Raw genomic sequence first — 18,375 nt, 5'->3', positions numbered from 1 at the left:
GGTTTAAATCAACAAAGGGTTAGGTGTAAAAGCAGAATTTTGAAATGGAAATGTATGAGTTAATATTTGCATTTGTAGATAAGTTGAGAGGTTTGAATTTCAAACAGACATGACCAGAAGTTATACAACTGACAAAAAATCGTAAATAAATAAGGCAAAGTTTTTTTTCCTGAAAATGCTGGCCATAATGACAACATGAAAGATTTTTATATTCTGGGAAAGGTAACTTCCAAAGAAAGGTTATAACAATGGATTTACAGATCAAAAGGGGAGAAATAAATTTAAGGCAAGATTGAAAGCTGTACGGTGAGTGGCCAATGAGATCTTGAAAGATGGACTGTGTGAAGACAGTCCTGTGAAAAAGCAGCCTCTAGCCACCCCAGAGAAGTGTTAAAAACAAAAAAACTGCGGATGCTGGAAATCCAAAACAAAAACAGAATTACCTGGAAAAACTCAGCAGGTCTGGCAGCATCGGCGGAGAAGAAAAGAGTTGACGTTTCGAGTCCTCATGACCCTTCGACAGAACTAGTGTTTGCTTGTTCCAGGAAGCAAGGTTTTGTTATAAGACTTGGATTTCCATTGTTGAGTGAGAGGGAGAGAGAGGCTGTGAAATACCTCCCTTACAGCAACAGTGGGTGCCTTGTGGTAATATTACTGGATGTTTTATAGGTTAAGAATCCATTTGAACTGTTGCCTGAAGAAGGGTGTTTATTTTGGGAGTATAGCTAAGGAGAAATCTTTTAGGATATGTTGTAAGATTAACTGTGTAACTGTAATCTTGTGTTTTTAAGTTTTCTTTCCTGAAAAATGGTTAATAAATGTTTCAATTTAATATTTAAACTCTCCAAAAGTGAAAGTGGAATCTTTTCTTCTGACTTCAGTTCACCTACCTTCTTGTAATAAAAACGTAAATTGCAAATTGTTACGATAGCTTGGCCAAGTTTCCCTTTGGGATTTGGTCAGCCTGGCAATTACCACCTTTTTAGACCAGCATTTATTGCCCACCCTTAATTGCCCTTGAGAAGGTGATAGTGATCTGCTTTCTTGAACTGCTGCAATCTACATGGTGTAGGTACATCCACAGTGCTGTTAAGGAGGGGGGTTCCAGGGTTTTGACTGAGCGACAGTGAAGGAACAGCGATATATTTCCAAGTCAGGATGGCGAGAGGCTTGGAGAGGAACTTCCAGGTGGTGGTGTTCCCATGCGACTGTTGCCCTTGTCCTTCTAGATGGTAGTGGTCATAGGTTTGAAAGGTGCTAAGGAGCTTGGTATGATTCTGGAGTGCATCTTTTGGATGGTACATATTGTTGCCACTGTGCTCAGTGATAGAGGGAGTGAATGTTTGTGGATGGGATGCCAATCAAGTGGGCTATATGTCCTGGATGGTGTCAAGCTCCCTAATTGTTGTTGGAGCTGCACTCATCCAGGCAAGTAGACAGTATTCCATCACATTCCTGGCTTGTGCCTCGTAGATTGTGGACAGGCTTTGGGGAATCAGGTGGTGTGTTACTCACCGCAGGATTCCTAGCCTCTGACCTGTTGTCATAGCCACAGTATTTATATGGCTAGTCCAGTTCAGTTTCTGGTTAATGGTAACCCCAGGACATTGATAGCGGGGGGTGCGGGGTGGGGGCTTCACTGATGGTATTGTCATTGAATGTCATGGGGCGATAGTTAGATTCTCTCTTGTTAGAGATGATCATTGCCTATTGTTTCATTACACCTCTTTTATTGTATGAGTGCAAAAAGGGGTGGACTTTGCGAAACCTTTTTCCCACTTTTTGTGGCGTGTAAAATAAATATTTTACCTTATCTCGAGTTTGCTGTGAGGTTATTAATAGAGGATTGCATAACTCCAAAACTGAAGCGTTGGGAAAATACACAGCTACTAATAAAGGGGGAAATCAAAAACCAAAAACATCTTTCTTTTTATGGATGGGTTGTGAGTGGAGAAATCAGGGCTTATCAATCTAGAATCTATCTAACTCGGCCTAAAAAACAATGGGCAAGAGATACAGGGAGGCTGTGAGGAAATAAGTTTTTACGCTGCAAATGAGTGACCTAGAATTTGCTGCCTATGAGGCTGGTGGATGTGGAGATGATCAATTATTTCAAAAGAAAATTGGTTGGGCACTTGAGGAAAATAAACTTGCAGGGCTATGGGGAGGGAATGAGGAAATGGAACTGACTAGATTGCTTTACAAAGAGTCAGCATGGACTCAACGGACCAAATGGCCTCCATCTGCACAATAATAACACTTTGAGCAGAATTTCACCAGTCCCCAGGTGGCAGGCTGAGTTGAGGGGTGGGGTGCTGTTAAACAGCAGGGAGCTGTGGCAGGATAGCTCCCTGTCGCAGTGCTCCATCAGGAAAGTTTCCCTATTAAGGACCTTAGCAACTTGAACCCGGGCATCCATGAGGCACTGTGGGCCACCAGCAGCAGCACAATTGTACCACAATCACAATCTGTAACCTCATGGCCTGGCATGTCCCCCGCTCTACCATTACCATCAAACTGGGGGATCAACCCTGGTCCAATAAGGAGTGAAGGGAAGCATGCCAGGAGCAGCACCAGGCATACCTAAAAATGAGGTGCCAACTTGGTGAAGCTGCAACACAGGACTACTTGCATGCTAAAGAGCAAAAGCAGCATACGATATACAGAGTGAAGCGATCCCACAACCAATGAATCAGATCTAAGCTCTGCAGTCCTGCCACATCCAGTTGTGAATGGTGGTGGTCAATTAAACAACTAACTGGAGGAGGGGGCTCCACAAATAGCCCCATCCTCAATGTTGGGGGAGCCCATCACATCAGTGCAAAAAACAAAGCTGAAGCATTTGCAACAACCTTCAGCCAGAAGTGCCGAGTGGATGATCCAACTCGGCCTCCTCCGGAGGTCTCCAGCTTCACAGATGCCAATTTTCAGCCAATTCAATTAACTTCACGTGATATTAAGAAACAGCTGAAGGCACTGGATACTGCAAAGACTATGGGCCTTGACAACACCCTAGCAATAGTACTGAAGACTTGTGGTCCAGAGCTAGCTGGGTCCTTAGCCAAGCTGTTCCAGTACAGATACAACACTGGCATGTACCTGGCAATGTGGAAAATTGTCCAGGTATGTACTGTCCACAGAAAGTCGTGCAAATCTAATCCAGTCGATTACCACCCCATCAGTCTACCTTACTCATCAGCAAAGTGATGGAAGGGATCATCAACAATGCTATCACGCAGCATTTACTCAAACAACTTGCTCAATGATGCTCAGTTTGGGATCCACCAGGACCACTCAGCTCCTGACCTCATTACAGCCGTGGACAAAAGAGCTGAACTCCAGAGATGTAGTAAGAGTGAGTGCCATTTGATCAAGTGTGGCATCAAAAAGCCCTAGCAAAACTGGACTCAGTAAGAATCAGGGGGAAAACTCTCCACTGGTTGGAGTTCAACCTAGCACAAAGGAGAATTATTGTGGTCGTTGGAGGTCAATCATCTCTGCCCCAGGGTATCACTGCAGGAGTTCCTCAGGGTAGTGTGCTAGGCTCAATCTTCGCTGCTTCAGCAATGAACTTCCCTCCGTTATAAGGTTAGAAGTGGGGTTGGTCACTGATGATTGCGCAATGGTCAGTACCATTCGTGACTCATCAGGTACTAAAGAAGTCCGTGCCGTTATGCAACAAGACCTGGACAACATTCAGGCTTGGACTGATAAGTGGCAAGTAACATTTGCACCACACAAGTGTCAGGCAATGACCACCTCCAACAAGAGAGAATCCAACTATCTTCTCTTGACATTCAATGGCATTACCATCACTGAATCTCCCGCTATCAACATCCAGGTGGTTACCATTGACCAGAAACTGAACTGGGTCAGCCAAATCAATACTGAGGTCTTCCCAAAGACGTCCAGCATCTACAATGCACAAGTCAGGAGTGTGATGAAATATTCTCCACTTGCCTAGACGAGTGCAGCTCCATCAACAGTCAAGAAGCTTGACACCATCCAGGACAAAATATCCCGCTTGATTGGCATCCCATCCACAAACATTCACTTCCTCCACCACCGATGCACAGCAGCAGCAGATACACTGCAGGAACTCACCAAGGCTCCTTCAACAGCGCCTTCAAAGCCCTCGACCTCTTACCACCTAGAAGGACAAGGGCAGCAGATGCATGGTGATCATAACCTGGAAGTTCCCCTCCAAGCCACACACCATCCTGACATGGAAATAAATTGTCAATCCTTTGGTGTCGCTGGGTCAAAATCCTGGAACTCCCTCCCTGACAGCACTGTGGGTGTACCTACACCGCATGGACTGCAGCAGTTCTAGGCAGCGGCTCACTACCACCTTCTCAAGGGCAATTAGGGATGGGCAAGATAAATGCTGGCCGAGGCAGCAATGCCCACATCCCATGAATGAATAAAGAAAGGGCCATTTTATGAGGCCGCCGGCATTTTGCTGACAGCAGGGCAGCCCCTTGCCGCTCTAGGAGGCTGCCGGTTTCACGGAGGTGGCAGCATGAGCGTTCATCAAGGCCAGAGGTTCCGTGGCTGTGGGCATGAAAGGCAGCTTCCGTGGCCCCAATGATCGCCATGGGGGGATTTCCCCTTCGACCCTTGACCCCCTGAATTTTTTATTTTTAATTAACTTACTAGGAGTCGCCTAGGGGTCTTTTGTCGACTCAGCAGCACCCACCTCTCCCACTGGTGCTGCTGAGGCTCCAGAGCTGCCAGTCCTCTATTTGGGCTGGCATCATCAGGAGACAGTCCGCTGTCCTTAATTGGACGGAGGCCCGCTCGTGGCTGAATAGGCCTGCAGTAAAATCATCAAGCTGATCTCATTGCCAGCAACTGCAGGCTCAGGATGTACTTTTTGCGCTGTGTCGGAGGGACCCGAAGCCTGTGGTAAAATTCAGCCCTATGACTCCATGGGCAGAATTTTACAGTCCCTTGCCAGTGGGTTTACAATTATTCAATCATTAGCCAGTTAAGGCTGCTTCCTGCCCAGCCTCAATTTTGAGCCTGGTGGGAGGAGTTCAGAGGCGGGGGTAAGCCCAGTAGCTCACCTGCTTGGATCTCGGGTGGCAACTGGGGGTGCCTCCCTCAAGAGCCCTTTCCACAGATGACACGATCACCACCACCCCCTAGTATTAACTGACTGTGGACTGCTGTGATGGGATGCATTCCCTGTCAATTCTTCAAGTGGAGGAGTGAGAAACCCTGCCATCTGAAAAATCCTACCCTATGATTTGTCCAACTGGCTTGGCCAACATTTTTCCCTCAACCAAAAATTGATGAACTGATTATTCAACTCACTGCTGTTTATGCAATTTTGTTGAATCCAAACTGGCTGTTACATTTGCCTACCATGACTACAATTTCAGCGGTAATTCATAGGACATCATGTACATTAAGACATTTCAAGACATGACTACACATTGTTTAAATGTTTACCGACAACATCTTGCCTCACTGACAAAGTGCTGCTGATGGGAATACAGGATCACTGACAATTTACACGAGCTACTCGGAATCCATCAAGATTTTAATTTTAAACAGCAGTGTCCCTCTTGTGGACTGGTCAGCAATAATATGTTTAAAATATTCTGCAATGATCCTGGATAAAGAATCATTTACGGAAAAATCTTTTGTTCATTTTATGTTCATATGTTCTGAAACCAAATAAATATATTAGCTGACAAACAAGGCTGCTGTTTCCAGGTAACAATCATAGGGATCTATTCTGGGAAAGGCAGAAGCCTCTTTTACTGCCTTTATTTTCTAAAAATACCAAGAGCTGATGGGGTCACTCCTGCTATTGTTTAAGCACACACTGTGTGGCTGTCACTTCTGTATTTCAGGAAAAGCACATTAAAACAAGTTTCCTGGCATATAATTCTCTGAACAATTGCAACAACCAGAAAAACGATTCTTATTAAAGTCTTGGACCCAGAAATTCATTCGTGCCTGAAAAATGGATGTAGCACCAAACGGGTACCAAAGTTTCTAACAAGGAAGCATCTGCTCATTACAAGTTGTAAATATCTCACCCGCCAGACTTGCACAGTCAAAACCTAAAGGGAAAGCCAAATTGAACAGCCACTGGAATCTGAGCATGAGGATTGTGATGCACAATTATCTCACACCTATTCATAGTGAAGCAAGAAGCATGCCAACTTCAAGTTGCTTGCTAATCATAATGTTTGTGCCATGCAACCCAGTACTGAACACAATGTTGAGTGGCTACATTCATATGAGGCTACCATCACTTGCACTACTTAAAGACAGGCTGCACCTCTTAAAAGAGGAGCTGCATTCTGGTTACATCAGATGCTGAGACTGGTTAAAGAAGAGTTGAAGACCGGACGAAACACACAAAAGATGGTCCTCGGATGTCATGTTAGAGGCCTAGGTGCAGGGTGCACAGGAGGAGAGGTGTCCTCCAGGCAGCTACAGAGAAAGCAGCAGGATTAAGTAGTCATTGCAAGTAATGCCTGAATTCTAGCCCTGAGGACCTGGATACAGTGCTGAAAGAAATTTAAAGATCTCACAGAGGTGGTCAAGGTCAATGAATGTCATACCGTCCCAGCTTCACCATCAGTCTCACACCACAACCCCTTCACTTGCCTACCATCAACCACAGCTCAAACCTCACATTGATAACCTCGCCCTCACATTTAGCACTGCTGCAAACCAGACTCTGATATCTCACTGCCTGCATACACACTGCCAGCTATTCAACAGTGGCAGGCATATTGTTTTGCACGACAGCCACTCACTTATTTCCTTTTCTCTTGCAGGACAAATAGGCCTGTAATCGGAGGCAGTAGCAGTAAATTGGCAGAGAGGCAGGCATGGCTGCATATTTTCATCTCCATTGAGGAGGCGATGCTGACCATCATTGGAGCAGCTGCCACTGAGATAGTGGCCAGTGATGGGGCTGAAACCGTCTAGGTTGTAGGTTACCATCGAATACACCTTCGGACCTCACCGGAGACACCAGCAACAGCGGCAGAGAATAAAAGAGAGCAGGGGAATAAGTCAGACACATGATCGGAGGAAGCAGCAGGAAATAAAAAAGAAAGAGCGGGGGAACAGCATGGACCTGCACCCTAATGAATCTATGACTTGTCAAATTCCATTGCACCCTTACGCTGCAACATGTTATGATTTATAATCTGTAGAAGGTGTAATGATGCACCTCCTATTTTCTTCCCCTTTCCTCACCCCAATCTTGCCCTTGTACCTTTACATTTTCAAATACTCAAGAACTGCTGCCTGACCAAGCAGTGGTGCAGGAGGCTGAATGCCTAGATGAAGAATCAAGAGGAAGAAACACCCTCAACTTAATGTGACACTCACAATCACCAGTTCAGATACTGGCACTGCATAAACTTTAAAGAGTAGCAGAGAGGTAAGATTTGCACATATAGTGAGTCACCAGGGACAAATGGGCTGCAGCCAGGTCCGGTTGTGGGGGGGGGGCACAGAGACACCAAGGTAGAACAGGTGTCAGCATTCCAAAGGGTAATGTTATGCACGAGTTCTGCTGCAGAGGATTCTGATGAGGACTTTGACGCATGACATATGGCAAAAGACTGACAGGAATGTACACAGTAATGCTTGATGCATTGACAGCCTTCCAGAAAGCCTGCTATCCCAGTCATGGAGGAGTCTGGCTCCAAATGCGCACAGGTCTTAGTGATAATATCATTTTATGATGAAACCGGTAGCCGCAGCACCAAAGCATCTGCAACTATGGAATCAAAAATTGCAGCTAAGGTGTCCTGAGCCAGCATCCGTCAAGGGGAGATGGTTAGATTCTCTCACGCGGAGATGGTCAATGTTTGGCCGTTGTGTGACTCAAATGTTCTTTGCCACTTATCAGTCCAAGGAATGTTGTCCAGGTCTTACTGCATTCAGGTATGGACTGCTTCAGTATTTGAGGAGTTGCGGATGGTACTGAGCACTATGCAGTCATCAGCAAACATTTCCACTTCGGACCTTATGCTGGAGGGAAGATTGTTCAGCCTAGGTCACTACCCTGTGTGCAGTGATGCCCTGGGGCTAAGAGGCCTCCAAGAACTACAACAATCTTTTTTTTTTTGCTAGGTATAATTCCAATCACTGGACAGCGTCCCCCAGAAACTGACATTGCTAGAGCTCCTTCGTGCTACACTCAGTCAAATGCTTCCTTCATGGTTAAGGGCTGTCACTCTAGCCTCACCTCTTGAATTCAGCTTTTTTATCCTTGCTTGGACCAAGGCTGTAATGCGGTCTGGAGACGAGTAGACGGGATGGAACTCAAACTGAGCATCAGTGAGCAGGTTGTTGCTAAATATGATAGCAAACATCTTCTATCATTGCTAATGATTGAGAGTAGATGATAGGATGGTAATTGGCCAGGCTGGATTTGTCCTGCTTTTTGTGAACAGGACATCCCTGGGCAATTTTCCACATGTCAGGTTGGTGCCAGTGTTGCTGTATTGGAACAGCTTGGCTAGGGGACAGGATTAGTTCTAGAGCACAAGTCTTCAGTACTACAGCCAGGATGTTGTCAGCATCCATAGCCATGGTTATATCTGGTGCCATGTGGAATGTATTGAATTGTCTGGCATCTATAACAGTGGGAACCTCAGGAAGAGGCCAAAATGGGTCATCCACTCAGCATTTCTGGCTGAAGATGGTTGCAAATCCTTCATCTTTGTCTTTTGCACTGATGTGCTGGCTCCCTCTTCATTTAGGGTGGGGAAGTTTGTGGATCTTCCTCTTCCACCATCATTTAAGACTAGATGTGGCAAGACTGCACAGGTTAGATCTGATCCGTTGATTGTGGGATGGCTTAGCTCTGTCTATCTGCTGTTTAGCATACATATAGTCCTTTGTTGTAGCTTCGCCAGGTTGACACCTCATTTTTAAGTATGCCTAGTGTTGCCTCTGGCATGCTTTCCTACATTCATTGAAACAGGATTTGTCCCCAAGCTTGATAACAATGGTAGAGTGTGGAATATGCTGAGCCATCAGTTTACAGACTGTGGTTAAATATAATTCTGCTCCTGCTAATGGCTCACACGCCGATTCTGAATCTATCCCATTTAGCATAGTGGTAGCGCCACACAACATGATGGAGGGTATCTTCAATGTGAAGATGTTACTTGGTCTCCACAAAGGCTTTGCACTGGTCACTCCCACCAATGCCATCATGGACAGATGCAACAGCAACAGGTAGAGTGGCATGGACGAGGTCAAGTAGATTTTTCCCTTGTGTTGGTTCTCTCACCACCTGCTGCAGGTCCAGTCGAGCAGACATGCCCTTCAGGATTCAGCCAGCTCAGTAGGTAGTGGTGCCTCAGAGACACACTTGGTGATGGATTGAAATCCCCCACCCATATTACATTCCATGCTCTTGTTAACCTCAATAATTCTTCCAACTGGTGATCAACGTGGAAGAGCACTGACTTATCAACTCAAGGAGGGCGGTAGATGGTAATCAGCAGGAGGTTTCCTTGCCCATGTCCGGCCTGATGCCATGAAACTTCATGGGGTCTGGAGTCAATGTTGAAGATTCCTAGGCTACTCCCTATTGACCGTACACCATTGTGCTGCCATCTCTGGTGAGTCTGTTCTGCCAGTAAGATAGGACATACCCAGGGATGATGATGGAGGAGTCTGTGACATTGTCTGCAAGGAATGATTTGGTGAATATGACAATTGTCAGGCTGTTGCTTAACTAATCTTTCCCAATTTTAGCATAAGTCAGTGCCCAGAAGTTAACGAGGAGGACTTTTCAGGATCAGTGAGGCAGGACGTGTCTTTGTCGTTTCTGATGCCTAGGCTGATGCTGAGTGGTCCATTTATTTTTATCCTTATTTTCCTGTAGTGATTTGATACAACTGAGTGGCCTGCTCGGCCATTTCAGAAGGCAACTAAGAGTCAACCACATTGATGTGGGTCTGGAGTTAAATGTAGGCCACACCAGGTAAGGGCAGCATATTTCCCCCCCTGCAGAACATTAGTGAATCAGATGGGTTCTTATAACAATCAGTAGCTTCATCATTATTATTAATAATTAGATTAGAATTTTATTCAAGACTTATTCGTTTTTTGAAATTAAATCCCTCCAGCTGCCATAGTGGGATTTGATGCCATGCCTCTGGATCATTAGTCAGGGCTTCTGGATTACTAGTAAAGTAACATTATCATAGTGGTACCATTTGCTACCTCTGCTAGTGAGCTGTCTGGGATTCCCACAGGTGTCCATAGCTCACGAGGCATAGTCTTTCAAGCTTAAAATCCTGGAGCCCATTTTAAATTGGAAAGGCTTTTTCATCCCGTGACTTGTTGCTGTAATGCACTACCAAATATGGTACTGTGCCAAGCAGACGAGAAAGTCATAACCACCCTTCATCTGAGCTGAGTTAGCTGATCATAGCTGGGGAAGATGTGCTTGTGCGAGGGACAGGAACATGAGTTTTCTGCTCTGGATCACTGTCTAGTAGTTCCTGGATAAAAATATAATTGGGGTTGTTTATACAGGATTTTGCCTGGCTTCCCAATGTAAAATAATGAATATCAGCTTTTTAATAATAGCTATTGTGTGCTTCTATTTTTTCCCTTTTCCCAATTCCTTTATACAATTTCAGCTGTGCCATTCAACACTATTTACAACAGAATGACTTATTATGCCTAAAATGTTCTAAACTCCTCCTCTTCCCAGTCCACCCCCTTTTAATGTACCCCCCTCCTCCCCAGGCGCTGACTCTTGCTAGGGTACTTTTCCAGATGTGATGGCTAACCCCGCGCCCCCCCGCCCACCTCCCCCCTCCCGCCCTCTGGTACTTCACTCAAGTGACAATTCTTTATGTATGAGCCTAGATGACAATCTTTGGCAGGATATCGTACTTTGGAGCACCGTTTGTCCCATCATTATTCTTAATTTCCTTCCTGTTTGAAAATGTAACAAGCCACAATGTGCCAGATCAGATTATTATTTCTGGACTGTATGAACTGCATTTGATCTACAGTCCTCAGCATCATTGGCAAAGCAGATCTGCAATATTCAGCCCTGGCAACACAAAGACCTACACGAGATACTTGACACATGAGCATTAATGTGAACCAACAAAACAGAGAAATGGCGATAACGGGGAGGCAATGGCGTAGTGGTATTGTCGCTGGACTAGTAATCCAGAGACCCAGGGTAATGCTCTGGGGACTTGTGTTCGAATCTCATCCATAGCAGATGGTGGAATTTGAATTCAATAAAAATCTGGAATTAAAAGTCTAATGATGACCATAAAACCATTGTCGATTGTTGTAAAAACCCATCTGGTTCACTAATGTTCTTTAGGGAGGGAAATCTGCTGTCCTTACTTGGTCTGCCCTACATATGACTCCAGACCCACAGCAATGTGGTTGACTCTTAAATGCCTTCTGATTAGGGATGAGCAATAAATGCTGGCCTAGCCAAAGATGCCAATGAATAAGTTTTTAAAAATTGACACTCACAACACTGACACATTGATGCTAACCAGTACAGGGAACAAAGACACCCGTATTAACTAGCATTGGCAATATCTACAACAACTCACATAGGCACAACTTGCACTGTCAGAGAAGAGATATCTATTTATGCAACTGAATCTCTCAAGTCAAATTTTTTTCTGAGTAGCCATTGAGATGCACAGCAGTTGATCAAGAGATGCATCTGATATAAATACAAATTAGAGATATCAAGCCAAAGAGAAACATAAGCTGTTACTGGGAGAAAGTGGATAGGCTAGGTCATCTATTTTAAAAGAAAGAACTTGCAGTTACATAGCATCTTGCCTAAAGAGTTTTACAGCCAATCAAGCACTTTTGAAGTATAGTCACTTTTGTAATGCAGGAAATACAGCAGCCAATTTACAGACAGGCAGGCTTCACAAACAACAATACAGATTGGCCAAGGCACCAGAGAGAACTCCATAGTGCCTTGAGGTCTTTTACATCCACCCAAGAGGGCAGACAGGATGATTTAACATCTCATCTGAAAGATGGTACCTCCAATCGTGTAGCACTCCCTCAGTATTGGAGTTCAGCTTAGATTTTTGTGCTCAAATCTCTGAAGTGAGACTTGAATCCACAACCCCATGACAAAAGTGAGACTATCTATATTCATTGTGATACAAAAATAGTCTCCCCCACCATCCCACATCCCCAGCATTTTCCTTTCTCTGGTATTGAGTGGCCCAGTGCAGCAATGTTAACTGCAAGTGTCAGAGCCAAATCCAGTGCATGGGTCTCCAAGGAGTCTTTGCCTCAAGGAAATTCAATCTGTTCAGCCTCTCAGGTGGCAGCTTTCTCAATAAGGGTCAAGCAGGTTGAAATTATCCTCAGGAACTTGATGTTCATTTATTTTTTTAAAAAGTGTTTGCTGATAGAAATAATAGCAGTGATATGCACCACTAAGCCTGGTCTGCCTCATTCAAGGTACTCACCTACTCCCCATAAACTGTACTGGAGAACAGGATACATGAGCTACTTAACAGGAAACAAATGCCATTTGCATAAAAGAGAGCTGAACATTAATAGTACCACTAACAACAGAAAGAAGTGCACAAGGAGTAAACAAATAGCATCCAAAAGTTCCCACTGAAAATTAGATGCGAAGCTCTCCCGATAGCTTAGAAAATGAGTGCATCGCTCAGTGAGGTATTTAAGCACATGTTTAAGTGGTCCTAGGTTGGATTACTGGCCTGCAATCCGTTAAATGATCTCATCCTGTTTGTGGTAGGATGCCATAAATTGACTTCTGTGCCCCTGGATTAGGGAGGATAAAAATTAGCTATAGCTCAAACTCCTGGTTGCTACCTGGTAACTACTGTTGGAAAGTGCATGTTAAATAGCACTTTGCCACTCAGTGTCTCGTCTCACGTGTTAAAGAATAGTAACTTGAATGAAGGCTGTTTGTGGCAGGATCACACCACAGAAAAGAGCCAGTGCCCTCAAAAGATATGGGGAGAAAATGGGAAATGGAAATATGAAAATCATGACTTCCTGCTGACATGCTTTCTCCATGTGGCCTGTAGATCACGGTGCTCTTAACCCTGATGGGAAATTTTTCCAGTATCTTTGCCAACATTTATCCCTCAACCAACACCAGTCAAACAGCTCAATTGGTCATTTATCTTGTGGCTGTTTGTGGGACTTTGCTAAGCACAAATTGGTTTGCCACATTTCCCCACAATGCAGTGGCCACATTTCAGCATAAAGAGTTGGCTGTGAAGCTCTCTGGAATATTCTGAGGTTATGTTCTATATAAATCTATGTTCTTTCTTTCTTGAAGCAATTCAGCCACACAAGCTTCATTCTTATTGAAAGTGAATCTTTTGTGTAATTGGAGAACATTTTAAAACTTAATTACCTAGTGATAGGCACCACAGGCAATAGGGTTAAATTCAACACAATGCAATGTATACGTCAAACTAATTTTATCTTTATAATTTAGACATTACCTGTGGTGTGGGAGGTTCCACTTTCCGTTTCTTTTTTTGATTCTGTTTGTTGGTGCGAGGATACACGACCAGCATTTCAAACCAGCTGAAAAGGAGAGATACAAAGACATCAGAACTCCAAGTGACAATAACACTGTTCACCAATTCTGGGAGTTTTATTCATAACAGACAGCAGCTTTTGCAAGAGAAAAATACAGATGATGTCAGAAATCTGAAATAAAAACAGAAAATGCTTAAAATATTCCGTCAGCGTCTGTGGACAGAGAAGCGCGGTTAATATTTTAGATCAATGACACTGTCACAATTGAATGCTAGTGGACCATTAAACAACTAACTGGAGGAGGAGGAGGTTCAACAAATATCCCCATCTTCAGTGATAGGGGAGCCCAGCACACCAGTGCAAAAGACAAGACTGGAGCATTTGCAACAATTATCAGCCAAAGGTACTGGGTAGACAATCCATCTTGGCCTCCTCCAGAGGTCCCCAGCATCACAGATGCCAGTCTTCAGCCAATTCGATTCACTCCATGGGATATCAAGAAACGGCTGAAGACACTGGATACTGCAAAGACAATGGGCCCTGACAACATTCCAGCAATAGTACTGAAGATTTGTGCTCCAGAAGTAGCCGCATTCCCTAGCAATGCTGTTCCAGTACAGCTACAATACTGGCATTGACCTGGCAATGTGGAAAATTGCCCAGGTATGTTCTGTTCACAAAAGGCAGGACAAATCCAATCCAGCCAATTACTACCCCACCAGTCTACTCTCCATCATCAACAAAGTCATGGGATGTGTCGGCGACAGTGCTACCAAGTGGCACTCACTCAGCATTAACCTGCTCACTGATACTCAGTTTGGGTTCCGTCAGGGCCACTCAGCTATGGGCTTCATTATGCCTTGGTCTAAACATGGACAAAAGAGCTGAACTCAAAAGGTGAGGTGAGAGTGACTGCCCTCGACATCAAAACAACATTTGACCGAGTTTGGCATGGAGTCATACTTAGTACAAAGGAAGATGGTTGTGGTTATTGAAGGTCAATTATCTCAGTCCTGAGACATCACTGCAGGAGTAGTGTCCTAGGGCCAACCAACTTCAGCTGCTTCATCAATGACATTCCTTCCTTCATAAGGTCAGAAGTTGAATGTTCGCTGATGATTGCACAATGTTCAGCACCATTCATGACTCCTCAGTTACTGAAGAAGTCTGTACCCATACGCAGCAAAATTAAGACAATATACAGGCTTGGTCTGATAAGCGGCAAGTAACATTCACGCTACGCAAGTGCCAGGCAATGACCATGTCCAACAAGAGAGAATCTAACCATCTCTCCTTGACATTCAATGGTGTTTCCTTCGCTGAATACCCCAATATCAACATCCTCGGGGTTACCATTGACCAGAAACTGAAAAGGACCTTATAAATATTGTGGCTACAAGAGCGGGTCAGAGGGTGGGAATTCTGCTGAGAGTAACTCACCTCCTGACTCCCCAAAGTCTGTCCACCATCTACAAGGCACAAGTCAGAAGTGCAATGGAATACTTCCCACTTACCTGGATGAGTGCAGTTCCAAAAACACTCAGGAAGCTTGACACCATCCCAGACAAAGCAGCCTGCATGGTTGGCACCCCATCCACCACCATAAACATTTAGTTCCTCCGCCACTGACGGACAATGGCAATAGTGTGTACCATCTACAAGGTGCATTACAGCAACTCACCAAGGCTTCTTTGACAGCACCTTCCAAACCCATGAACTCTACCACCTAGAAGGACAAGGGCAACAGATGCATGGGAACACTATCTCACAGTCAAACAGCATCCTGACTTGGAACCATATCGCTGTTCCTTTAATGTCACTGCGGCAAAATCCTGGAACTCCGTTCCTAATTGCACTGTGGGTGTTCCTGCAACACATGGATTGCCCCGGTTCAAGAAGGCAGCTCACACCACATTTGCCAGGGCAAAAAGGGATGGGCAATAAATGCTGGCCTAGCCAGCGACATCCATATCTCATGAACAATTTTTTTTAAAAAACACGGTCACAATTGGGAGTACTGATAGATGTAAGTTTCTAAGCAAGGCAGAGAAAGAATAAAAGGGAAGGTCTGTGATAAGGATGGAAAGCAGGAGAGATCAAATGGCAAAAGGGATGATGGTGCAAGACAATAAGGGATGGTAATGGGACAAGCAAAGAAACAAAATATGTATCCAGAGGAGGTGTAAATGAAAACTTCAAAACCATCGCCAATATGCAAAAACAAAATAACACAGAAGAGGAAAAAAATGGAAGCAGAGGTTATGATCAGAAATGGTTGAACTTTTTCAACTTTCTGTTTGATATAGAGAGCACAAAGTACACACCATGGATAGATGTCAAGCTACGTTCAAAGTCCTAAATTACATGTTTAAATTTTGATTTGGGACTTCAAACTCAACTTTCTAGCTCACACACAAAAACGCTATAAACTAACTATATGGTTACACCAAAGGTACTTCTGGACTTCAAGTCAAATCAGAATGAGCTTAATTTACTTTGTTAAAACCTTAACCCCGTTTACCCCATTATTCCCACAGCATGATTTCAATTTCTGCAAATAAGAGTTTCACTCTAAAGTGTTGCCAATTAAATAACACTGCACAGATCACAATCATACTTCGCATGAATATGAACCAACAATTTTCACTTGTACAGAGAGCGCCCTTTAACCTTTGCAGGGCTGGTGAAGATACACACAAAGCACAGTGATCTACAAGATTCAAATATTAGTAACAAAGTTAGCAATGGCATTGAACCTTGCAAAACGCCTTCATGTTCAACAGAGCAAATAATGTGTCAAAGTACAGAGATCCTCGATAAGCAGGAGTCTCAGTAAGTTATTCAGAAAGTAATAATAAGAACAAAAAACTTACTAGCCTCGAGCAAGGTTAGAGATTAGAAATAGAAAATAGTGAATATGTGAAAAGAGTCAGAGGAGGAAAGTGATTCAGGATCAACCTTTAAAAAGGTGCTGGCTTGACATCTGAGCAGTGGGATTGTTAAGGATTATAGATGTATTAATAGCTTGATTATTTATTCAGGAAAGTAGAGGAAGAATCTTAGCGCTTCTGAAGTTAGAATGAAGAGGTGGTGCAGAGATAACCATATACAGACTCTGAATGGGGCGAAATTTTAAACTGAATTGTCCCACTTTTACTTTGGATTTTCTTCTATTAAAATTGAGTTAAACAATAATTTGCAACATCTTCACAATACAGAGACGTAGGGCGGGATTTTCCGACCCAGCCTGCCACGGGATCATCCGGTTCCGCCAAAAATCAATGGATTGTCAAATATCCCGCAGTGGGTCCCGCTATGACATGACCGGAAAATCCTGGCCATGGTAGGTATAATGTGAGAGATGAGGCATTAGATGTAGTGACTGAGGGTCACTACATGGGTCAGTACTATACATGTGCCATAAATTTAATTAGCTTAAAGCTATTAATAGAAAGAGGAATAATTTACATAACATCAAGGTATTTCTGAATTCTCAAAATATCAAAGGTTTTCTTTTAATATAGTGTAAAATAAATATGTACTGACCGTGGAGTAAAGAAAAACCCAATTTGATTGCTATCAGTGATTCTCATTGCAAATCGTATGAGTAAGGATGTCAGGTAAAAGCATGAGACCATGAAAGGGAAGATGAAGAAAGGACACATGGAAGTAGGGACTCTTTTCAATGTGCATCCAATCCTGACCCCTTGACCACCACCACTCCTTCCACAAGTCAAAGCCCATGTGTTGACTCTTGTGCCATTGGCTGAGTTTGTCCCTGCAAGGGTATAGTTGGGCAGTCTTTGGCAGGCTCCCATAGCTTCAAAACTCAGAGGTCTACAATAAAATTGCTAAGGGTTCCCATGCTGCTGAGAAAAAGGCTGACAGCTGGCAAGTGCAGATCAAAGCCAATAAACACCAAGGTAGCAAAAATTATCTCCAAAGTTTTGGAAATTGTCTCCAAAGTAATAAAAGTACATTTTCAGAACAAATCCTGTGAGCAAAAGCCTTTTACTTAGGCAAGGAAGCAGGCGTCATACCTCAAAATTTTAAACCCTTTCTTGCCTGTTAGCTATTTAGCCTCATGAATCCCCACTGTCCTGTCAATTTGATTTACCTTGAAGTTCCAGGAAGCCCGGGAAACCCCTACACTCAGAGTTGGCAGAATCCTAGGTTTCAACCGTACTTAATTGCCATTTAACATTTAAACCTCAGACCCACCAGAGGGGTTTCCTACGTACTAACAAACTTGCTTGTGTTAAATGTGCAAGCTGGTGCATTCCTGTTAGATTCCTGCCACACCAACAGTTTCTGGTCTTTTAGCCTGTTAGCTGCACGGAAAACTTCCCACATGAAAGGGCTAAGATTCCCTCTATATGTTAATGAAATGTTTTAGGGTTCAATTTAACAGTATCGGTTAATCTTTTCTCATAACCTCTCCGTCTCGAGTATTAAGTTCTTCAATTAATTATTGTACTTTCCATAATGTCCCTGGCTGAATCATGCTTCTGACATTTGTCATAAATCTTTTTCTGTTTTATTTTGACTTTTATTTTCTTTTTCATCCAGGAGACATTAACTTTGGATTCTCTATCTTTTCCCTTCAAAGGAAAATGCCTAGTTTACACCTGAACTATGTCTTCTCTGAATGTTCTCCATTCCTCTGAGCCTGCTTTAACCTAAATGCTTTTTTTCAGTCCACTTGTTCTAGGCCCCTTCTTAAATCACTGATATTAATTTTTCCAAATTGAGCAATTCTACCTTTGATACTCTCTGGTCTTCTTTCCTAATTATTTTAAACCGAATCATGTTGTGGTTACTGTTAGCTAGATGATC

General features: G+C 43.6%; 1 protein-coding gene across 2 annotated transcripts in view; it reads right to left on the bottom strand.

Annotated features, from left to right (window-relative positions):
- LOC121288054 (myosin phosphatase Rho-interacting protein-like) overlaps nt 1-18,375 on the bottom strand; it is a 235,057-nt gene that overhangs the window by 81,258 nt on the left and 135,424 nt on the right. For both annotated transcript variants that reach the window (XM_041206333.1, XM_041206334.1), the window contains exon 5: nt 13,500-13,584. In XM_041206333.1, the coding sequence (XP_041062267.1) occupies nt 13,500-13,584 (85 nt within the window). The remainder of the gene's footprint in view (nt 1-13,499; nt 13,585-18,375) is intronic.

This window comes from Carcharodon carcharias, chromosome 15 (assembly GCF_017639515.1).
Source record: "Carcharodon carcharias isolate sCarCar2 chromosome 15, sCarCar2.pri, whole genome shotgun sequence".
Classification (NCBI taxonomy): domain Eukaryota; kingdom Metazoa; phylum Chordata; class Chondrichthyes; order Lamniformes; family Lamnidae; genus Carcharodon; species Carcharodon carcharias.
The sequence above is the reverse complement of the archived record's forward strand: the minus strand, read 5'-3'. Positions and strand labels throughout refer to the sequence as shown.